Source organism: Pezoporus flaviventris, unplaced genomic scaffold (genome assembly GCF_033815535.1).
Source record: "Pezoporus flaviventris isolate CSIRO_AGI_PZ_B2104156 unplaced genomic scaffold, CSIRO_AGI_Pfla_v1 ptg000213l, whole genome shotgun sequence".
NCBI classification, from domain to species: Eukaryota; Metazoa; Chordata; class Aves; order Psittaciformes; family Psittacidae; genus Pezoporus; species Pezoporus flaviventris.
In genome coordinates this window covers 5,157,954-5,182,254 of record NW_026892761.1, presented here as the reverse complement: position 1 = coordinate 5,182,254, position 24,301 = coordinate 5,157,954, and the positions used below count along the sequence as shown (strand labels likewise).

The window sequence follows — 24,301 nt, the reverse complement described above, 5'->3', positions numbered from 1 at the left end:
AGCAGACACCAGTGAGCAGCACTGGGTAAGGAACGACAGCCCCAAAGAAAAAAGCTGCTGCAGGATTTAAAGTTCCAGCCTGGTGTTCAGTGGGATCTGGATCCCCAGCAGGCAGCTATCCAGATCTGTGGCACCAAGACAGCTACAAAACCTAGCTCCTGGAAAGCTTGTGGGCATGGCTTTGGCAAAAGATGTGCCTCCATTCTTCCCTTGGGCTGCTTCTGCTCCATCACAGCCCAGTGAGCAGAGCTGGATGTGGCCTTGCTGCAAGCCAGAGCCCATCCTCCCTATGCACAGGGGGCTCAAGCTCACACAAGGTGCCCAATGTGCAGTATAAAGGCAAAGGCTGTCTACTGACCCGGCAGAGGGGTTTAACAATACAGCTTTGGCTGCCCTTTTAGCCATTGGAGAGTCACCAAGAGAAAATCACTAGGTTGCAGCCTCTGTTTGCTGGTGCTCTGTAAAGGGCTGGTGTTGGCTCCTTCTCAGTTTCAGCTGCTAAAGAGCAAAGAATCAAATACTACAAGAAACTCTCCCCAGTTCTTCTCCTCCACGAGGATGAGAGCAGCTCCCCCAGGGAAGGGCGGGCAGAAGGGTGTCTACACTATGAGGAGAGGTTGAGGGTCCTCAGGAATGAGTCTGATGCTGCTGTGATGGGTGAGAGGTTGGGGCTGGACACTGAGCAGAGAGGAGGAGTCTGGCAGTGTGGGTTTAAGCCTCTTTAGCCATGTTTTGAGAATACCTGATCACCTGCAAACCCCCTGGGGAACTGCCCATTCACAGAGGCACGCTGGAAAGCCAGGCAAGACCATTGGATACACGGAGGGCTCTGGGGTTTTACCAGTGTCCCCAGACTTGGCTGCTGGGTCCTGCATAGGCAAAGGGGTCAGACAGAGAAATGAGATACTGACTGCACAACCTGACAGCCCCTTCTGAGGGGTTTCACCTCCCTAAGGCTCAAATTTGATAGCTGCAGTGTCATTTTAGATGCTCGCCCCAGGTCTCAATATGCCCTGGACTTCTCTGCTGACAGTGCTTTGCATTTACACATCTCTTACTTCTCAAAGCATTTCACAAATTGCTTTGTGAATTATTTCACTATTCATAGTGGCTCCCAGCATCACTGGGCCAGTGACCTGCTGCCTGCATGGTCCACCTTGAGAACAACACAGAACAAAATGGAGCTGTTGGAGCAAGTCCAGAGGAGGCCACGAGGATGATCAGGGGGCTGGAGCACCTCCCATATGAGGACAGGCTGAGAGAGCTGGGGCTGCTCAGCCTGGAGAAGAGAAGCTGTGAGGAGATCTCATAGCAGCCTTCCAGTATCTGAAGGGGCCTACAAACAATGCCAGAGAGGGACTCTTCATCAGGGACTGTAGTGACAGGACAAGGGGTGATGGCTTAAAACTGAACAAGGGAAGTTCAAGTTAGATTTAAGGAAGAAGTTCTTTACTGTGAGGGTGGTGAGGCGCTGGCACAGACTGCCCAAAGAAGTGGTAAATGCTCCATCCCTGGCAGAGTTCAAGGCCAGGCTGGACAGAATCTTGTGCAACACGGTCTAGTGTAAGATGTCCCTGCCCATGGCAGGGGGTTGGAACTGGATGATCTTAAGGTCCTTTCCAACCCAAACCATTCCATAACATTAAGACTTTTCCTACAGAAAATGCTGCGAGAAATCCACAGGCAATGAATTGGGATGCTGCTCTGAAGCTGGTTTATTTTCTGCACCACATCAACGACAGAGCTGACTTAAAATCCAATATCCTGATCCTGCCACTTTGGAAAAATCTTTAGATGAGCCCAGCATTAGCTGACTCCTGAAGAATGGCAGAGACCAGCCTCTTCCTGTTCTACATGCTGGGCCCCATGATGCTCTGCGAAGGTGCGATCCCTCTGCCTTGGGTGGAATTTCCTAACAAAATGGTCAAATACCACCTATGAAATGGACAACATAACCCACAAAGCCTTTAAAGAAGAGCAGCTCAATCTGCTGCTTTGAGAAAAAACCCTCCCTTTAGCTTACCCCTGGTACCTCGAGGAAAATAGGCAGCTGTCAGGCAGAACTCATGTGGCCCCAGAGGCTTTTTTGCTTTATCAGGGCTACAGTGGCAGTGGGAACCATTCTCATTTTGTTACAAATACTAGATAGCCTAAGAAAAACAGGGAGATCAAAACAGTCATGAAGTTTATATTGAAACTATATCTTAGCTCTGTAGTATGGAGTCACCTACAGCTGTTTCATTCTTCACCTAAGAGAGATTTCATGTCGATGGGCACATATACTCACAGAGAAGTCTATAGGATGAATATACCTCACAAGGCATCAGCCCAGTCTTTGTTGGTTTGTTTGTTTTTTTTTTTTACAATCAAAGTTAATATGGATCTTTTTCAAAAGTGATGTCACTGAGATTGAAGACAATTATAAACTGTATCAACAATATGTACTACAGCCTGCAAGTCACAATCTGTGCACACCAAATGGAATATATTATTGCTTGTTAGCCTATTAGACTTTCTTTATAAAAAGATTTTTATACAGAGTACAGGATTATGACAAAACTAGCTAAGTAGTTCTCATCTTGAAAATACAACACCGATTCTTTCAACAAAGGCTTGAATAGTAGCTGAGAGTTAATGAACAATAACAAATCTTTACTAATAATTCTATGGCCAGTTTGAACAGAATTTCCTATAGGACTCTTTTCTGGTGTTTATTTACATATGCCTCTTTTCTTGTGGAAAAAAGTTGATAAAATAGAACAAGGAACATAGAAGTCAAAAGAATGAGTAAACATCATACCCAGAACATTAAACAGTTTTGAAAACACTAAATTATCTGTTAAAAAACATACATCATTTTGTCTTTAAAGAAAAATATTTTCCCTGTTTTAAATCAGCATGTAATAAACTAACTTAAAATGAGTCTCATAAAAAAGTTGTCTTGCTGTCTAAACATTACTAAACATGCTTAGGTTGAGATTCTGTTAACTGCCTCAACATCTTAAAAACAGCTCCTTTACAGGAACTTGTGATATTCATACTCCAGAAGACCTGCAAATTTAGAACAGTACATTGATAAAGGATCTGGTAGCTAGAAACAATAAATAGATATTTTCATTCAAAGCAAATAATTCTGCAATGTCCTTTGGAACAATCCATGGCCAAGAAGTGGGGATGTACTTGGCTAAACAATAAAGTCACCTGGCCCTTACCCTGCCCATGGACACAAGCACCCATGGACAGTGCCAAAGGGATGCTCCAGCCTGCCCACGCAGCTTCGACTGTGGGATGAGGACCCACGGACTGACTCACAGAGTGAGGACCTTGTGTTGGCTCTGTGACATCCCAGCTGTGCTGGGGCAAAGGGAAAGCAACACCAGGAGACTGGGAAAGTATCCCAACTTTTTCCTGGACAATCCAGGTCTATATCCGCGGTCACAGCTGCGTTTTGCTCAGACCACAAAGAGAACAAAGCCACGTGCGAGGCTGCGCTCTCTGTGTGCAGGGGATTCCCGCTGCGGAGAGATCATTCTGCTCCCAGCACCAGCATTCCCTTGTTTTTCATGGTAATAGTAATGCAGGTAACATTTAGGAACCAGTTCTCCATTTTCTCTTTTGACAAGCAGTCCTCCCATTACTATTAGAACACAGTATTCCATGCACAAGGAACGGGGAATCAACCCTGAGCTGGGCAGGTGTTTATTATCTATCCCTCCTCAATCTCACCCCTCATCATCGCTCACAGAAGTACTACAATACCTCTTCTTCCTTTTTACAGTCTGTTTTTCTCTCTCCCCCTCCTTGACTATAACAGCTTCCCTCAGACACAGGAAAAAACTCTTTCAGGACTTGCAAAGGGGACCAAAACTCAGTTTTCAGCTGCTCATCATTCTAGCAAACTGCTACTTTTTACACAACCACACTGGCAATCCCGACTGTCATATCACATCACCTTACATAAACCGGCAAGTCAATTTTTTGGGGGAAAAAAAAGCTTAGGCTTTATAAAAAACAGCTATTCCAAGCCTAAGACTTGCCTTGGATGTGATACTGAGTGTCTTAAATTGATGGATAACTAGACTTTTGTTTTAACTGTAATACACCATGGTCAATGAAGGAATCATGCGTGTGAGTGAAGCAAGGATCTAGGCTGCAGGGTACCGTGCAACCCTCCTGGCCTCACTCTGTGCCCATGGGTGCTCTCAGAAGGGCTCCTGTAAGTCTGCTGCACGAAGGAAGATCAACTGCACTTGCCAGTTCATGTGACTGTGCTGTGTGTGGCAGCCAGGGGTTGCAACGTTCTCTTACTGGGGAGAAACAGGACTTGGAAGTGAGTAGAAACAAAAGCGAGAACCACTGGACTACAATCAACCATGTAAAAAATGCAGAAGAAAACAGGACGGAGCAGACTCTTAAAACTGCCTCCAAATATCAGAATCTGAAACGCTGACAAAAATAACACAAGTAGAACTGTAACTTGGTTTTGTTTTTTTCCTACCCTGACAGTGACATTTTAGCATGATTAAAACCATTCGGAAGATAGTCCTCAGTGTTAAGTAGTCCTATTGTAACTAAACTGATCATCACTGAGCTTGCAGAGCTTTTGGAGGGGTAGGATACAGAGACATGTCACATTTGCCAGGCATACAGCAATTGAGCTTTTCAACAGACAGTCATTAAACAAAGTTTTCTGGGGGAATGTTTTTGGCATATATAGTCTCCTACTCCATATTAAAGACTGCAAAAACGTTGCATTCATCTTACTGGACACAGGAAAACCATGATTAACTAGCTATTATTGGTAGATAATGTCCAAACTAAGTACCAATATAAAGGTTTCAGCATAACTTAAGACAAAAGCCCTGTTACTCAGCTGCCAGGTCTGGCATGTACCTGGAGCTCCCCAAAGTCCTTTTAAAGACATAGTTATTAAAAGATCCAGTGCTACAAACCACTAAATCTACCTAATCTATTCTAGTTCATACACATATTGTACAATATTGCCTAGTACTCACTACATACCAAGAGGAAAAGATGCTGACTTGAATTACAGTAAATGTGCTTTTTTCTCAAAAAGAAAACTAAAAGAGCCACAACATAGTTTGACCAGCATGCAACAAACTTTCTTCAGCTAATATATAGAAATTGTCTAATACGATTAGAAAAAATAATTAGTGAGAGGCCAGAGACATATTTGATCAAGGAAATAAGGAGATTTATCTGAAATGTTGAGGCTTTTACCACCGAAGACTAAAAAAACTATTCATTCTATGTCCCTCATTCTGCTTCCCTCTCCTTTATTTTATGTAGGTTTTTTTACAGAGGTTACTGTAAGGCCTATTATTTTTGCATCTATCCTATAATTTATCTCAAAATAATTTAAAATGCCATAGACAAGCTAGGACCAAAGCAACTGCTTTTACCATCCACTCAACACTCATGCTTTTATTCTAACGAAGCTGAGGTCCACATGCAGAAATAAATGTTCAGTGTGCCCCTGCAACAGGTCGAGAATCTGCTCCTCCCTAAACGTGACATGGGACCTTCACTTTTAAATCACAAAGTAACACATCTCCAAAAGCTGATTCTGAGACAGCAGTCCTCAAATCCTCATCAGGAACTAAGACAAAACCTAGCCAAAACAGGTCATTCAACAGAAAATCTCTGGAGATTCTCTGTGGTTTGTGGATAAGATGATTTTAATTGTCTGAAGGATCCAGCGTGCTTACTCCAGCACGTGATTGCTGACCACAGCTCAGCAGCTCAGAGAACGTGTGTTGCTGGCTTAACCTACATGACTTGTTTACAGCTAGTGTTGCACTTCAATGAAAAAAATATACATGCTGTGACCACTGCATCTTCAGATTCCTCACCTACCACCTCTCCATACTTTGGGGATTGCATCTCCTCTTGCAGAACACTTGACAATGCTTGCATACTACCAAGGCTGCCTAAAGCACCTCTCTCCTCAAGGAAGGTTATGTGCTCTCCAGCACCTTTTTGTCAGATGAGAAACTGAGGTTTCTTTCTTCTGCACCCATAGAAACCTCAAACTCCTCTCCCATGGCAAAATAAAACAGTCCTGTTTCAGGTCAGTCCACAGCACAACAGGAAGGGTAGCATCTCCAGCAGATATGTACCAGCACAAAGGAGATGGAAGAAAAGCAGGAGATAGAAGACACTGTGACTGAAGGATGCACAGCAACAAGTAAGGGAGTCAGTAAATTGCAGAACATTGTATCTGACAACACAAAACATATCTCAAGCTGCAAGTCTGATGTTCAGCTCCCACTTCTGGGGGCTTTTTTTCTGAGCAAAATTGCAGTTAATTAGCCTGCTCAACTCAAACTCTGTTCAGACTGTCTGGTCTAAGTAGGCGCTACTTATTCTCCCACCAAGTATGCTTCATCAGCAGTGTTAGACAAGTAATGCAGTAAAGACACTTGCTGGTAATTTGGCACAGTTTGGAAACACAGCAATGACAGTGTTACAGTTAACATGACTCAGTGATAGGGAACTGATTCTAAAGAAAGAGTTGCAGGTTTCTTTCTTTTCTTCCTTTCAAGAAGAAAGACCTTATAAAAACCCTAATGCTTCCTCTTAAACTTTCTGCTCCTGCTCTTTCAGGTCAGATACTGGCCTCTGAATCTTTCAGGTACCTTCTCATGAAAGAATCTGTATTAGAAATTTCTAAGATGCACAGTTAAGAAAAATCCCTTACTCCCCCAGATTCTTCCAAATGCTGCAACTTTCCAGGGTTAATACTGATCTGAAACAAGGGTCCAAGAATGACAGCGAGAGAAGTGAAACAAGAGGTGTATGTCTAATTTGACAACTAGGACTCATGCCCCACGGCACCTCCTCCTCGGATGGAGAGGGCACAGCGCCCTCCCCCTTGTCTTCTGTCTAAGGTCACTGGTTTATCCTCCTCTTCCAGCTCCACAAGAACTGATTGAACATGCATTGCGCTTGAGGTCAGAGTTCCAGCAAACAAAACCTTGACAGCATGTTTAAAAAACAAAAGCAGTTCCCCCTTCCTTACTCACTAAGACCTGTCACAGCAGGGTCCCACTGTGCTCTCCAGGGAAAGCTGTGAGGACTGACGCAGGAGCGGGCCTGTAGTGGGATCTACCATCGAGGAGGTTGGGAAAAGCTTGTACCAGCCAATTGCTAAAGTTGACAAATCCAGTTCTTCCAGGAGGACCCTGGCGACTCCCATGAAGTGCTTGCGCTCCATCCTTCCATAGTTTCCCCAGACTATCACCTTAGGAACAAAAGGAGGGAACACAGTTAGTCCTCCAACTTGCACACTTGCTTGGGAAGCACAAGTCTGATCAATCCTTCCTTCTACTCACCCAGCCTCCCAGGGTTTTACTACAGTCTGAGAAGAGCAGAAAGGTTTAAGCTACCAACAGATGATGTGCAGCTCTGGCTGATGATCTTATCTTTTTAAGCATGGTTTTACAAACCCTAATGTTAGCAGACTTCTCCCCCCACTCCCAGGGAAAAGAGGTGACTGTGCTTGTGGATGAGACACTGTTCTGCTGTTTTACCTGCTGGACAGGGACAGCACATGCATGAAGTATCCCCAGAGCTGCATCTCCAACACTTGCAGGTAAAACCTGGCCCTGGCACAGTAACAGACCTTCGACACAACAAAAGGTGGCCCAGGGGAAAAGGGCAGGAAGAGCTCCTGATCTGGGAAAATTATACAACAAAAAAAGGTGGGCAATAGCTTGGGTCAAAAGCCAAGAGCTCGAGGAAAACAGCTCGTCTTAACTTCTGCACTCGGAGCTCGTGAAACAGGGCAGATGGAGACAGGTCCGCAACTCACCTGGAGAAAGAGCAGGAGCTGAGTGCTGGCAAGCGGGAGCGGTGATGCAAGGGGCACACATGGGGTGGCATGCAGGGGAGCAGAGCGCACTGCTGAGACAGGCTTGCACACACAGAGGAAGGTCTAATGAAAGAGCTGGCAGACCAGCAGGGAAAGCTGAATCACACTTACGACACGATGGAGACCAGCGAGTGGAACAACAGATGTAGTGAGGGTCATGGGCTTAGGCATGCTGGAGGCCTGCACGTGGCCAAGTGGCCCTATGTGGCTCAAGACAAAGGTGACGACTGACTCCAGAGTGAGTCCCTGTTCTGGAGAGGAGAGGATGAGTACGATGGGTTATGACAGTGACTAGTGATTTCTGGCTAATCCTGACAGCTTCTTTCCCCAGGCTCCAAATAACCACAAAATTACAGTTTTCTGTAAAATGAGGTAGGAGAGACAACCAATGTCAATTAAAAGATGAAAATTAACACTCTAGGGCAGTGCGAGATGGAGCAAGCCACTGCAGAAAGCTGGTTTGGTGGCACTGCCACTGGCAGAGAGCCAAGCTCCTCATTTTATTCTCTTGGAGTGTCTTTCCTGGCAATAAGGCAGTGGGTAAGGAAACCCATGCAAGGCAAGAGCAGACCAAGCTAGGTCCTACCTCATTCCAGCCAAAATGTGCAGAGGAAAATGCTTCTAACCACCAAAAATGAGGAAGAGTTCGCTAAGAGAAGGATCCAGCAAGGTAGCTGGCAATTCATATGCCAGCAAAGGTAAGCAACAGAAACTCATGGATTAATTACATCAGTATGAGCAGTGGATTTTAGCCAGGCTTTATTGGGTGGAAATGATTTAGGTACGAATTAACAACACAAATCACTCTTTGCTCTAGGTGCAGAACTGAAAATCTGAGTAGGAAGAGTATGTATGGTAGTAAACAAAAAGAAGTAGAAAAAAATAGGATATGTGATGGGGTGATGGACAAAGCAGAGTGCTCTAAATATGTATAAAAGACAACAGAAGACAACCTATACTGCAAGACTGTTTAGCACCTGTAGGTACTACCTAGCTCTTAACTGGGTGGGAAAAAAAGAATTAAGAAAATAAAAATCAATCTTTTCCTGGCAGGTTCTCATGTTAAGTGCCAGGGTGTCAAACAATGATCAGTTTGAACATGAAAAAAAGGTCTTCCTTTCCATTTGTTTTGTTCAGATTGAGTGCATTTGGTTCAGTGAAAACATTGGCTTTTTCTCATCTATATTAATTATCCAGACCCCTTGCCAGACTTAGTATCTTCCAAAAGAGGTGGAAGAGAAAGATGGGCAGACCTGAGACTTGCTCATCTTACCTGTAATACTTTGCCCTGGGGGCTCTCAGCAAACAGTAACACCTGATTGTACAAAGGATCTAATGATTTGCGAGCCACTTTTGTCTTCTTTTTCGCAATGCACACGCCATTCTCTAGCAGGTAAGCTTTGATGTAAGCAGCTGGAAAAAATAAAGATGGTCAAATATGGAAAATACCTTCATGCTCACTTTAGAAAAGACAGTGCCATGTCTCAGGTATTTCTAAAGACGGCATTTACAGCAGTGAAAAGATTTACTCAACTAGCCTTATTTTCGGTACTGCATACAGACTGCTTAGTCCTGCAGAAGCCAAGCAGAATTACACTTTTTCCTATTCACAGGCATTGCAGGAGGCTGGAGCTCAGCAAATCACTTGAGGAGGTCAAAGCATACTACCTGGCAGTGTTTTGGAGCCGGGTTTTGGTGTCAGTCCTCGAGCCTGAATGATATCCACTTCTAGCTGCCCGTTTCGCTCTTGCAAGCCAATTTCCACATCCCCTAAACCAAAATGTCAAAACAGACAGAAGACTTTCAAAACAATACATCTGTGTGTTATTAAAATGTTATAAAAACCAATTTTCATGTCATGCCTCCTATGAGCTGTAACAAACTGTAGGCCCTGAGTGCCTGATCTGCTCCTGCATTGCACTCAAGCAGCTCTACAGTGATTCAAGCCCACATTTTCAAAAGCAATCTCTACTGCCAGCCCTCTACATGGCTTTGGTGACTCAGTCTCACACTCCTCAGTGGCTGCTAGCCTCTCATCTCTCCCACAGGGAAGCACCTAGAACTGTAGGCTGCTTTGGTAAATGCAATTGTGGTGGACTGTAAGAAAATCTTTACAGGGCCTGGTAGGTCCTAGAGAGCAAAAAACCCCATGAAGATGCACAGGATGCACTTTTAGGATTGTAACTGGTTTTACCTAGTCTATGCCTTTCAGAGCTGATGGAAGAAAGCACAAAGCTGGTGCTCTCCTACTAACACTGCATTTGCAGCAATCAGCAAAACCTTCCAGCCAAGCTTATTTGATTTAACAGAGAAGCAGAGAGGGAGAGTGGCAGATCAGCAGATGCTGGACGTGTTATTACGTGGCTCGTAGGAGCAATCTGTTCAAGATTACATTAAAGCCACCTATATCTTTTTGTTCCTTACCCATTGAGGTGGTGGCCAAGGTCTGACGCCCAACAAACTGTGCAGGGCCCATGCTGCCCAGGAAGTCACTAAACTGCCCAGCAGATGCCAGATGGACGCCACTGAAATTCAAGCTGCAAAAGAAATCGATTTTGGCAAGGGGTTAATTTGCATTTTTAAGCAATCCAGTAACTAAAGAACCAGATTTAATGTATCTTTGAAATGAGTTGCATCTACAGAAGCCTTTCTCCCTTGCAAAATTCACTGATTTCCAGGCAGTTTAGCTTCATGGAATGCATTTAAAATCCCTTTCCTTGTACAAAAAAAAAGCCAACCCAGTAATGGTTGCAGTCACCAGCCAGTTAATACTTGTTTAACTATAACCGATTGTCTATAAGGAAAATCTCTCCCATGTCAGGCTCATATGAAGCATGTAACCTCTATTAGGTAGCACTATAATCCAAGCAGCTTCCTAGCGTAGCTTATTGGATCTCTTCTTGGCAGCTGTCCCTTCCTAGTCCTCATTTCTGGGGAGGAAATAATGCATCTAGAACAGTAGTTAGAAGTGAGACGAGGGGATGGTAGCATCCATATTTCTGAGACTCAATTCCCTATTTATTTAAAGAAACACAAAGAACAACGTGTCTTCTTGACCAGAGGACTCTATTTCCTGCTGCTCAACACCAGAAGCTTTATCACATCCCCTACATGGTTTTCATACCTGCTTCCATGACCGGGCCTGAAGCAATCATGATGAGGTGCAAGGCTAAAGGGACAACACCCTCAGACACCAGCAATGCCTCTGCTGCACTCACTGCAGCAAAGCAAAAGCTGCTGGGGAGACAGAGCCTCCAAATCTAGTCACCGGGCACTTGAGGCTGCTCTATGGCACAGGTACAGTTGCTGATCACTGCACTTGGACATGAGTGAAGCAACACAAAAGGGTCAAACCCTGTGCCACATTGACACAAGCCAAGATTTATCCATTGTGCCCTAATTTACGCAGCTGTTTCAGAGGTTGTGGGGAAACTTGCTGTGAATAGTAAGGAAGAGGCTTGAGGTCACCACTGGACACCTATATTTGTCCTGCAGGCATTTACAAAACCACAACAGTGCTCCTGAAACATACGTCCAGACCTTTGTGCTAGGGTATCCATGCTACTACATTGGTGTTCACTCTGTCCGTGGGAAGCTGCACACTAAAGTCAAACACAATTACAAACCTCCTGCACTTCTCCAAATGTCCTTGGAGGGAGACAATTACTCACTTAATCATACACCTCCCTGCTCCCCCAAACCCGTTTCTTAGAAAGGATGGTATGAGAGGTTTAATACAAGTGAAGCCAGAGGAACCCTGCCTGTGGGGTGGGCTCTTACGCAGCCTGAGTCAGTCATAACATTTCGTTGATCCCCCCCCCCGGCCTGAGCCAATTACATTTAAAGACATTAAAAAAAAGACATACTTTTAAAGCCTATTCAGCCTGAAAAGTGTTAATTTCAGGCCGGGATTTCAGCTTTCATTAGTTATTTGCAAACCTGGTCTCAGCCCCATGGCAATATTTATTCAGAGGAGGAATTAGGAAGCCAGCACACACCACAGCACCTATGGGACTGAAGAGGACACATGTCCTAGTGACAGGTTCAGCTTGCTGTGACAGGGGCACTGAATAAAAAGGCCCGAGTTTTCCATGGAGCACTGCACCTCCCCTGTGTGCTGACCTGGTGCCTTGAGAAACCTGGTTATTGCTGCTACACAGAGAGCTGCTGAGCCATCAGCACGGAAAAACCTGCCCTTGAGCTCTTTATAAATGTCACCTTTGTGATAAAGGGAGGAGGGTGTCTTGCCATCCTGGCAGCCAGGCTCTGCACTGGGTGGATTTTTCCCAGTTTAGTGTTTTTTCACCCTGCATCCAGTGTTTGCACAAACACTCCAGGTGATATTCTGAGATACAACAAAAACAATGGGATTTGTAATTGGCATTAATTATGCAAAAGGCTTAAGATTGTTCTCAGTTTTCCATGCCACCAACTCCTCAGAGGCACAAGGCACATCCCCAGTGCCACTGTCCATCCTGGGGGCAGAGAGAGTGTAGGGCCATGCTCTGCTCCCTGCCCCTGTCAGCCCAATGGATACCCTTGCCAGGGAGCAGCGTCCTGAGCACAGGACCAGGACAGAGATGCTGGATTTGTAGTCAGGCTCCCAAGGACAGACTGTGCACACAGAGAGACATCCCCAGGGCTCATAAATCTGCAGGGACAGGGACATGTGATGGGGAAAGCAGGGAAGGGGAGCCCAGAGCCAGACGGCCTTTATCAGGCTCATGATTTGCCCATACAAGGAAGGAAGAAGTGCGTCCCGGTGCACACAAGGACCAGCAAGATTCCTTGAGCCTGCTGGCTCAGGCGCATTGAGCTGCCCAAAGAGAGTCAAAAAAGGATGAAAACTGGTGCTTAGAGAACCCAAAATAATTCAAGAAAAAGGAGACCTGACAGAAAGACAGAAGCTTCAGCAGGAGATGAATGGACCATCAGCCAGAAGGTAAATGTTCTCCTTATTCTCCTCAACTCATGGAAGATAAATGGGCTGAGCTCAGGTCTCGCTCCTACCCTGGGGAGCATGTGACCTGAAGGAGCACGTAAATAACAGGCTGGTAAGATAACTCACAACTGTTCAGGGAATGTTCACTGCTGTGCTCAAAACAGATGCTTCGCCTCATTAACAAGATGCTCAGGACCAGGACAATGAAGGGGGGGCCCAGGACTGAGAGACGATGAGTGCTGTGGGAGCCCACAGCACAGACCCAGGTCTCAGAGCAATCCCCCTCCAGGGTGAAGTCCACCCATGTTACTGCAGTGGGACACAAAGCTGTGAGAAAATCACCCACAGAAACTCCATATGCTGTAGGACAGAAAAGAGACACCCTCCCGGCCCCTGAATACTCACAATAATTAATGAAACCTGTGACAGGAACCCATTTCCCAAACCTGCTGGGGAGAGAATCTTGTCAAGGCTGATGCCAACTATTTGTCTGCGTTTGATAGGTGCATGGAGAGAAACCACCCAGCTTCCACACACCAGCTCACCCCCGCTTTGGGAACACCACTAGCAAAGGCTTTGCAACAGCTGGGACAGCTCAGGAGAAAATTGGCTGCTAATGGAGCAGCCCATGGTGCAGCCTACATGAATGATACCGAGCAGAACAAAATAGCACGAGAGCATGAAAAACAGCATTTGAAAAGCACAAGAATAAGAGCTGTTGGGCCAAAGGTAAACCAACAGCAACTGGAGGTGTTAACAGCAAAGCAAATGCTGCTGTTATCTTCACACAAGTTTCAGAAGTCAGAGAGCTTGGGATGACCTTGAAATGATGAATGCTCCTCAGTGCAAACTGCAGTGAGAGGGCAGGACACTAATGCAAGGGCACCAGGCTGTGCCATGAGCATGGACCAAGGACAGCAGTTGAGCTGCTGCTGCTACTGCTGGCTTGTAGCACGGAGGCTGATCTCCAGAGGAATGGCAAAATCCCACTTAGAAACAAAGGCCGAGGTCAGGACTCCAGCAGTTTTGGTAGCAGCCTCAGTTAACAGGTTTACTGGTACTATATGAGACTTAGGTTAGACAGTTAGTGTTCCCTATTGTTGTTATATTTGACTGGAAAGGGAATTAATTCTTCAACAGGTTATGCCATTAGTTGTTGGGACTGGCTGCAACCTTGCTGACCTTTTGCAGTACTGCTTTATTAGACATTAAAAGCAGCAGCTCTAAATCAGGCTCCTTGGCTTTGACCAATTCCTGGACATATACTTGGGTATTGCCAATAACCCTGAAATGGAAACAATTTCTGTCTGGAAAAATCATAAGCTACCTCCAAGAAAGCCATTGCTTCTCCCTTGAGAGGAGAGGGGAGGGGAAAATAAAACTGCAGAAATTTAGCATGAATGTAAATTAAAACCAGCAGGCACCATTTAGCTGCATCAACTAAATTTAGGATGCTCATATCCAGCTCAGCAAGCTCTGTCTGTCAAGTGCTCAGTGAGAAGCCAGGATGCTGAGGTGAGGGGGCTGCTTTGGGTGCGATTATGAGATTGGTGGGATAGACCTTCCCATTCACTCACTTGCTTCTCTTGCAGCTGAAGCAGGCAGGAAGAGAACTCCAGGGACCACTGTGTATTCTTTTCAGCTCTTTAAGCACAGCCCTGGTGCTCCCTCCACTGCCACCCTGCTGCATGCTCAGCACTTTTCCTGCCTGACCTCTGAAGAAACTGAGCTGCTTCTCACCTGCTTCCAGCTATCCTGCTGAACCACCACATGCTGGATGTGCTGGCAGGGAGATGTGCTCCCAAAGGGATCTGCTGCAGGTGACAGAGGTGGCTCTGCTATGGGTGACAGCCAGCAGACAGGTTTCACATGCAGTGGAAAGCCCTTCTCCTCCCATCACCAAACATGCCTCTCCCTTAAGGGCAGAAATCACTACAACCTGGTTACCACCAATATGAGATGTCTTTTGTTTTACTGCAATCTAAAAAGCAGTGCTAAAAATAGCTGGAGGAATAAAGAGGGAGCATTTTGCAGCTGACTTGCAAATAGCAACTGTCATAACCAGCAGTGCTCTGGGGACCGGGGCTGCAGCAGGACCATCTCGTCCTGACAAACAGCCACACACAGAGAAGATTAAGAAGTGACACTTGTCAGCCTTTTGTCTAAAGGGCACAAATCCTGCACTGAGTGAGAGCAGTGCAGCCTTCTGAATAGGAAAGAGAAATTAATAATCTCTTGCTTGGCCTTCTGCTTTCACTAATCATGATTCACAGGCTCTGCTTTGCCACAGCAAAATGAGAACAATTTTAATGAAGTTAAAGATTACAGGTTTTGCTGTGAAAGTATCTGCAAGTCAAATATTAGTCTGTTATTGACCTGAAAGCACAAGGAGGTCGCTGATGCCTCCAGGGTGTCAAGGACAAATGAAGGACATTTTGCTGGAGGACCTGCAAACCACAGCCCTAGGCTATGCAAAAGGAGGCAGAGCAGGGACAGCAGCGGGACAACACTCTGGATATGACTGATCCAGGGGTCTCCGAGACCTCACCAGTGTGGTGCAGCATCAGCAGAAATCCACAGGAACATCGATTTTGTCTGCACAGGTACCAGCTCCACTCCAAGGCCTCAAACCCCATTCGGCACACGTGGTTAAAGCTGTCATTTCTAAGCTCAAGCTGTCCCCGCCGCAGCAGCACAGACACCTCCAGGGCATGCCGAAGCATTGCCGGCTGGACACAGCTCCTGCTGCAGTCGTGTGGACACCCGCGAGAGGGAGACAAGGTCCTGCAGACATCGGCCGGAGGCTGAGCCCAGCCCCGGGCCCTGCAGGCGATGCCCGGGAGCAATCCCGATGCAGAGCGTGTTCCCCATCACCATTCCCGGCTTTACGGAAAAGGTGGCTGCATAAACAACCTATTTCTTTTTGGCACGTTTATATGCAGAATAAAATCTGTGTTCAATGTCAGGAACTGTGCGCTCAAACTGGGGCTGAGATTGCCTAGATGTTCTTGTTTTAAACACAACATTCATAATCCTGATTACTTAGGAAATCAGTGCAGCAGTCTCTGAAGACTGCTCCTGCTTTGCACGCTGTAGGTCAGGGCAGATGAAATCTGTCCTCTGTAGTGTAATTTAAGAGTGGCTTAAAGGCTCTTTGCCAGCTGATTGCTTCTCTGCTCTTTCCAGGTAGCAGCGTTTTCTGATGTACCCGCTGCAAAGATCTGTGCCCTCCCTCTTCACATAAAAAGAAGCATCATGCAGTTGCTTCCTTCACAGCACGACTGCTGCTGCTCTTCATAGATATTCAGATGGAGAACTAGCTTTTCAAAGTTTGCCTGTAAACTGATGAGGGTTTGAATGCCTAAATGGACAATGCTGGTTTCAATACAAAATGGTATAAAGAACAGTCAGAGCTCCTATGCTGATCCCTCTCAACCGCATACGTGGCTCTGCTTACCCACCATTCACTGCACATTAGCATGCAGAGCATGTAACAGCACAGACACATTTAGGGAAAATGTATCATTAATTTCTTTTCCTGTCCATGCAGAGTTTGTCTGACCTCTTTTCTAAATCTATTTTTACATTGCTTCTGGGATCTGTATGTCAAGTATATACCATTATGCTGCTGCAAGTGTTGGCTTGTCAAAACCTTGCAAAACTCACAGGAAATACGGGAAGGCAACATCTCCAGTCACCCAGTCCACACCCTGGTCCCAAGGCCAGAGCAGCCTTATTTACATCATTTATGACAGCTGCTTGTCTAACCTGTTCTTATAATCCCTCCCTGGAGAATTTATTCCTCTGCTTTGCTTTACTCTTTCCTTCTAAATCTTATAGTCCCTCCACTTTGCACATCAGTCCTCAACACCACTTGTGAGTTATCAGTTTGAAGCACAGAGCAGCCTATTTCCTTTCTTTTGCCCTTGATACAGTGATTTTTACTTCTATCTTACAAGACTTCGGGACTGGTCTTGACTGTACCAACTTGTAACAGCCATACAATGGCTGCTAGGTCTGTGCAGAAAAAACGTAGAGTGAGGTATTAATCTGCTCCATTCACAGGCTGGGTTTAACACCTTTCTGTTGAGGAGCTCAGTCAAGAGAAGGGTTATTATGAGAAGCCTTTGTGTCCTCCCCCTTGGACCAAACCGGCATCACTGCCTCTACTACACTTGCACATCCTGACCTCTGCAGAGCAGCAGTGCTCTGCTGCAGTGCGTTCAGCCAGGTGGGATAGCGGTGAAGACAGACAGCTTCAACACAGCCACCCCCTGGCACCCCCAGAGAACAGCTATTTTCAGAAGGTAACATTTTGCCTTGTGCTTTTCATGGATTTATTCACACTATCCACACAGCCGCCCATTCACCATCAATTCAAAGGTCCTTAGAGGTATTCCACTGTGTCTAGTATATACATGGGATGTGTCTGAGCCCAGGGATCAGAAATTATTGTTCTGTTGTCATAAATATTTCCTAAAAGACTTCTTTTCTTTTATCTTAGGGCAAAATGTTGCAATTAATAAGCAAGTTGCCTAAACACAGCCATGCAACTGAACCTCATTGACTTGCACAGTTCAACTAATAAATTTGCTATATACCTACATCTAATGCATAGCTAAGATCTCCAGCTCTGTCTTTAAAAGCCAGGGGCAGCAACACAAACTTCCTTCATCCAGAAGAAAAGGGGAGGGAGAAAAATCTCCTCTGAGACTGATAACGTATTTGACAGTTTTTTTATCTGAGGATAAAAACCCCCATCAGAACTCCAATTTCAGGGAGCAGTAATGTACTGTGTAACAATCACACTCATCCATATTGCATGTTAAGGTCTTTTAAATTGCATCTTACAGGCAGAAACCAAGTAGATATCTATTAGCTAAGGAGGAAGGCAGAACTGGTTAATTTAACGTCAACTGCTCCTATCTAAAATATTTATGGTGCACATGAGGTATGATTAATGCAGTACGCATCTACCTGCACTGTCAGGCACACACAGCCCCTCACCCTGTCAAAGATGATGTGAATGCTGCAAGAGCCTTCGCTTTGGCTGGAAAGGTTTTCTATGAACATCTATCCCTGCAGGACCCAAACTCAGCCTATCCCCCTCCCCCTGCCCAATAGGCAATACCTCACCTCTGCTGCTCAGCCAGCTGCTTCTCTCCTGACCACTCCGCTTTCCATAACATTTTTAGCACTGTGATGTGCTGTCTTATGTGCTGTAACACACTGTACTCCACTCCAGTATCCCATTCCGTCTGCTGTATGAATTCTGCCACCTAAACAGTGCTATAAAAACTAACGCAGTCAATTATGTACAAAGACCTCCCCCACTCCCTTCCCCACCTTATCAGGCTGGCTCCATATTTAGCAATCACTACTCATCTCAGACATACTGAATAAAAAATAGCTACCTGCCTTCAGGGAGCTATTCTGCCTCTTCCCAAGAGGCTGCTGAAGGTGGGATTCACTCTATTTACTGCTGTAACTACAGCTCCCAAGGTTGCATCCTTTCTGAGCGGTGCTGGTCAAGCTTAAGAGCACAGAGGATGTGCTGTTGCTGAACAGGTTGACTAATTTCTTGGTGTATTACAGAAGCAATCCCCATGTCCTTTCCAGCTTCCATCACAAAAGGCTCCTTATAGCCTGAACTGTATTAACAACACATTTCATTACATTTTTTAAAAGGACTATGATTCTAAAAGGAGAGCCCTAAAGACAATTTGCTATAAAAGAGTCTAGAAGTCCTTTGGCTTTGGATACCAAAAAAGAGATGTTCAGTGAGTAGCCACAACACAGATCTCTTGAATGGTGTGTTTAAGAATCAGTTCTTTTGGTAATTCTCCATTGTTGATGGATAATTTTTGGTGAAGGAAAGTGAATTTTCACATGGCCACAAGCCAAACCAATATTTTCTCCAGCATTCTTTTAGTTATTGCTCCATAGTGAAGAAGAGAAAGGCTGGGAGAACTACCTGCCCAAGTCCCAGCACTGGTTCACATCAGCCCTGTGTGCGTACATGGGAGAACTGGTACATGCTGTAGCTTGCAGGAACAGCACGAGGCAGAACAAAGCCAAGAGGTGCGAGGTGCTCGTGACAGCAGTACACATGCCACGCTGAGTTCTGCTCCTGCCCTCCTCACAGCAGTGGGTTCAGGCGGATCCTGCCTTCACAATGGGAGAAATGATATGGCTAACAAGAAGATGCTTCCTGGTGGACAGGCACAGACTCAGATAATATAAGAACAATCCTTTAAGTCTGCTAGTCATCACCTGCTGTGCTCTTCTAAGGTAAAAATCACCTTAGCTCTCCATAACTTAATTATCTCTTCAGTAGCCAGGGAGAACAAAGAAACCGACGAGTACCACTTACTAAGGCCTATGGCAGCTAGCAGTCTTTTGTTCCAAGTCCATTTTTGTCTTCTGCTCCATTTTCACCAAGAAAAGAGGTTGGCAAGAGTAAGTTATACACAAATCCAGAATCTATTGCTCTCTGAATGCGCTACAGCCTCATGCAGCTGTAGCAAAACCCAGCCAAAACAAGACACAGGTCGTGCAATAGCCAGGATGGAGCTGGAGATCTCTGCTGAATCTCAGGGGTTTGTTGGCAAGTTATGCCTATATTCAGAATTTTATCCTTGCAGTATTCTTGGTGTCCTGAGACTGGCAGGCACTTGGGTAATGTCCTCCCATGCAGATTTTTTTAGTACATACATTGAAGAAAACCCTCACTGCTGTAGATATTTGTAACCGGTGCTAAGATTGGTCTGGATATATTATGAATGGAAACATCCATGCATGTGAAACAACCAACCTATCAGCAGCAGACTTGTCCTCCAACAACAGGGGGAGAATAAGCTTAGAGAGCGTCTCACTTCCATAGCCTATCTGAAGGCAGGCTGTAGCCATAAAGATCCCCCAAAACAAGGAAACAAAGATAATGGTACTGCTCAAGATCTATGGAGATCAAAAAGAGCAAGACCCCCAGGCGAGTGACACCTAGAAGCGTGAATGACTGGGAACAGTTGTGTTTAGCATAAATACAGCCTCTCCCTTCTATAAATTCTCACATTGAGTTTTATTGTATTCATTCTGGGAGATGCATCTTTTAGACCAGCTAATCTTCAGGGCACTTCATCTTCAGGTGAAAACCTAAAGGCTGCATTTTGTTGAAGGAGGGCCTAGCATATCTGAGGAGAAGTATATCTCTACATAATAAGCTTCCCCATAAAAAGAAGAAAAAACAACTGCAGTTCATGCACTCTGGTGGTATTCTCATGAAAAGCAGCATTCCTCAAAATCACATACTACAAAACATTCTCTGAGTGCGGTACTTTGCACCGGCACAGAGCAGCTGTAGCAACAAACATGAAAGCATCACTTTTTAAAAGCATGTTTGTATTACTGAGAGCAGGTACTCAGGCATTAAAGTTTCACCAAATCTTTGATCATGTCAGTGTGCCACCTTTGGAAGTTGTCCTTTTAGTCCTTAAATTGAAAAGGATTATGAAAACATACGGATGTGGAGACGTTGAGAAACAAGTCCTCTTGGAAGATGAGGTTTTGAATCCATTTTCTTCCCTGTGTGAGTACACTGAAGAGATGCACGGGCAGGAAGAACTAGGGCTTTTGTCTTGCTGAAAACTGGGTTTCTGACAGTCACTGGTGAAAACTGTCTCTGACCTAAGGGGTATCTGCAGCAGTCAGAAACCCAGCATTACAAAGAAAATAAACTTGCCACAGCTAACACAGTCATATGAATCTTCGTTTTGCTCCCTGGGAACAGCACTACAATAAATGAGAGAGGTCAAGAGGAATGTGATTTAGAAGAATACATTTCTATCCTCTATCCCTCAAAGCTATTCCCCAAACAATTCCTTTCTTTGATGCAGGAAAAGAAAGCAAAGAAACTCTCCTCCCACCACGTTTCAAGAGAAAAGAGCCTTCCCAGCTCTTTGTACTCTCGGCCCTCTTTGCTTATCACTTATGGCTCAAGACAGACAACTGCGATTCCCATTGGTTTTCCAGAAGAGATCAATTCTCCTACCCAGGAATAAAGTGTCCAGGAACCACTTAATCACACTTTTCAGAGAAGTAAGATCAGAAACCATCCCATCCCTGGCAGAGGGGCTGGCAAAGATGTTCCGGCAGCGTTCGAGGTTGGAATACCAAATGTTAGACTTGTTCTAATACAGACATTTGGATTGCAAGACAGGATTTTCCTTTCTTCATTGAGCTGATAGCTACACGCCGCCTGCCTTCAGGGTAAAACAACAACTTGTATTTTGTTGGCAGAAATACTCTCTTTCTAGGAAAGCCCAATGAAAGCAGCCAGTGTATGCAATGATAAGACAATGATAGACCTTTCAGAGAATTATATCCCTTCCCATGATGGTAAGCTATGTAAACTCAAAAAGGAAGGAATTCTACCGTGCATGAAAGCAGATTCTTGCCCTGTATTGCCAAGGGACTGAACTTAATCGCTAATCCTCTCCATCTCGTAGCGGATGCAGAACTCCAAGCCACAGGACTGTGCTGGTGTAGCAGGAATATTTCCCTGGAGACAGCAGCTCACGGAAAAGATAAGGTACATCACAGCTTTGGAGTGACAAGACTGCTATCACAGCCTGTGCCTCATTACTATTTCCAACCTTCAGCACAGATCTATGATGCCTTTTCAGGATTAGCCTACTTCCAAAGCTAAAGAAAGTCTCTCTTAATTTACAGCCTGTTACTTATTTAACACCAGAATCACATTAATTGAGAGCATCTTTGAACTATCTCAGCATTTTAGCAGTACAGTGTACTTGGAATATCACAAAAGACTAGAGAGAGTGTACAGAACAATGCCAAGTGTGGTGTTTGGCTTAAACAGAGCACATTTTAAGTACAAACATTCTGGCCTATACCTAGAAGCACGGAATCTGGTAGGATATATTACCTCCTTTCTTAAATACTTGAAGGGGTTTTGCCTCCAAAGAGTCCCATGAATGGTCATCTTAATAAAATTATTATAATCTCCAGAAATGGTTGCAAGTAATGGACATATAAAAACCAGAACTGGTGACAAGTCAGACCCCAAGATTCTGGCCTAAGGATCCCCTTCTTTGCATAAAACCTCAATGCAACAAAATGAGTTAGAACTTTTCACAGGATCAAAAGCCTTTTCCAAACACATTATTTTACGACACTGAGATGAAACAAAAGGTTTATTACCAAAAGTATACATAGGCTTATATATATATATATATATTTTGATATCAAAATGGTAATTTTGCTACTTGCATCCTTCTCATCACCTTGGCACTCGTTCCCCCCCAGACCAAAAGGCTATGTTGATACAGGTGAGATGGACAACTATTGTGCAATATTAAAAACTACTGGCTTATAATTTATTACCAGTAATGAGTCTCAGCTATTCATCCTGAGTTATTCTTCTAAAGGCAAAGCAGTTAAAAGTAATGGGTATCTCCTTCAGCTCAGAATAATGAGGACACTAAAAAAAAGTATATAAACAGCTAAAGCATATGCCAGCTATGCAGGCAGAAAGACCTGCTCTAATTGAATGGGCAGTACACCTGCAGCATAGGCAAGTCAGAAAACCACATCATCTATCATGCTGGAGGAAAATTAATAGGTATAAGAGGCACAGTGCATCCCACAAGTGATTACTCAGCTCCCTTTCCATGACTTACTTTCCCTCCGATCCATAGCTGTTCATGCTGTCCTCAATGGACTCATGGCTGGCTTGACGGACGGTCCGGCTCGGCATTTCAACAGCCAGCCCAGTTTCTGTGCTCCTCTGGATGGCTCCTTTGAGTCTTCGACCATCCCCATCTAGGAACAAAAGGGGAGAAAAGGCAGTTAGCTATTGCTCCCAGAGCCTTTTGCAGTGGCAAACAGATACTCAAAACATACACACTACTCTACCTACTCAAACCATTTGTACCAATGAATTATGCACGGAGTGCTGGTGCATGAAGGCAGAAAGGCTGTATGTGGAGCTACCCAGCCTGGGAACAGCAGTAACCATGGGCATAGCCAAGGCATGCAGCCTGACCATACCTCAAAACGTTTCCTAAATCCCATGTTGCTGCTTAGACTGTGCAGAGCAGCAAAGAGCCACAAGTCCTCATGAGCATCAAGAGAGCAGAGGAAAGAAAAAGGCGAGGCAGCACCAGAGGCGGTGGGAAGGCAGAACCCCTCCAAGATGGGCTATAGGGGAATGGTTGAGTATTGTCAAAATGTTCCACGACGGCACCTGGAAAGGCACCAGCAGTGGAAGACCCTGGAGAGGACTATTCCCCTCTGCTTGCCCTCAGCCACAGTGCAAAGGGAATTCAGGAGGTTCTGGTTCCTCCTGGGTGCAGTCTTCAGAGGCTCAGCCCTCTGAAATTAACAGCTGCTATTTTCATCCTCCACCTCAAGCAGTCTGTTTCTTAGAACAAACCATGTTATGTAATGAATATGTAATGAATACCATTACTATTAATTGCTTTAGCTGGTGTTCGGAAGCTCCAGATTCCATCCCACATACAGCATTCATCCTGAAACACATCTGCTACAAGCTTTCTGAACAAAGCAGAATTATCTACATCCTTTAAAGATGTCTCCCCATTAACTTGGATTCAGGCAACCAAACTTCAGACCCATAGTGCTCTCAGAAACCACCAGCTTTTTGACTACCACCCCTGAGAAGAAATGACCCAGCTGCAGAGTCTAGAGAACTTGGGATCCCCAAATGTTAAAGAAACTATTCTTTCCCATCTGCTTTGGAAGTATGAGGATATCTGTAAGAGCTTGTCTAATCCACACAGTATGTTCTTATTTGTGTAGCAAGCTGCTTGACTTAAAATACTTTTCTTTAGATGTTCGACCATCCCCATCTAGGAACAAAAGGGGAGAAAAGGCAGCCAACTATTGCTCCCAGAGCATTTCACTTTAGATCTTGATGTGAACAAGTAAGATATCAAATGTTTTCTATTCTATTTCTCAAATTATACCTACTCTGAAATGCAAGACAAAAATTCTGTTATAAATACAGCTATAAAGTCCCTTTTCCTTTGGTATTATGAGGTTTCCAACTGGGTGAAAGTGTTGGCTCCAGGGCTCTGTACCAGCTGCTGTCCCCACATATGGTGCAGCATGTGTACGCACGTCCCCATGGGCTGAAAGGATAGAATACGCATGTTCTGGGTTAACATTAACTACAGTTTGTATTGTTTGTGTGCCTAGAGCAATGTATGAAGCACACTGTACAAATCAGGAAGTCACACAAACATAAAACATATTTTTAATGTGCTTCCAAAATCCAAACCTTCAGGCAAGAGTAACAATACAGGCATCAACAAAAGCAAAGCTCGTGAAATGGCCCCAATCACTGCAGAACAGTTGCCTTTGGTGCACCATCTACATGCCTCGTTGCTGTATGGGGTTTCCCTTCCAGGAGCATCCCACAGACTTGT

The 24,301-nt window shown here is 44.8% G+C and overlaps 1 protein-coding gene across 1 annotated transcript in view; it reads right to left on the bottom strand.

The window, feature by feature from the left end:
• Positions 1 to 1,697: 1,697 nt before the first annotated feature.
• RIMS4 (regulating synaptic membrane exocytosis 4) overlaps positions 1,698 to 24,301 on the bottom strand; it is a 53,871-nt gene continuing 31,267 nt past the window's right edge. Inside the window, exons 2-6 of the mRNA XM_061442068.1 lie at positions 22,532 to 22,673; positions 10,319 to 10,431; positions 9,563 to 9,664; positions 9,168 to 9,307; positions 1,698 to 7,264 (exon numbers count right to left, since the gene is read on the bottom strand). Of these exons, the coding sequence (XP_061298052.1) occupies positions 7,046 to 7,264; positions 9,168 to 9,307; positions 9,563 to 9,664; positions 10,319 to 10,431; positions 22,532 to 22,673 (716 nt within the window). The 3' untranslated portion in view covers positions 1,698 to 7,045. The remainder of the gene's footprint in view (positions 7,265 to 9,167; positions 9,308 to 9,562; positions 9,665 to 10,318; positions 10,432 to 22,531; positions 22,674 to 24,301) is intronic.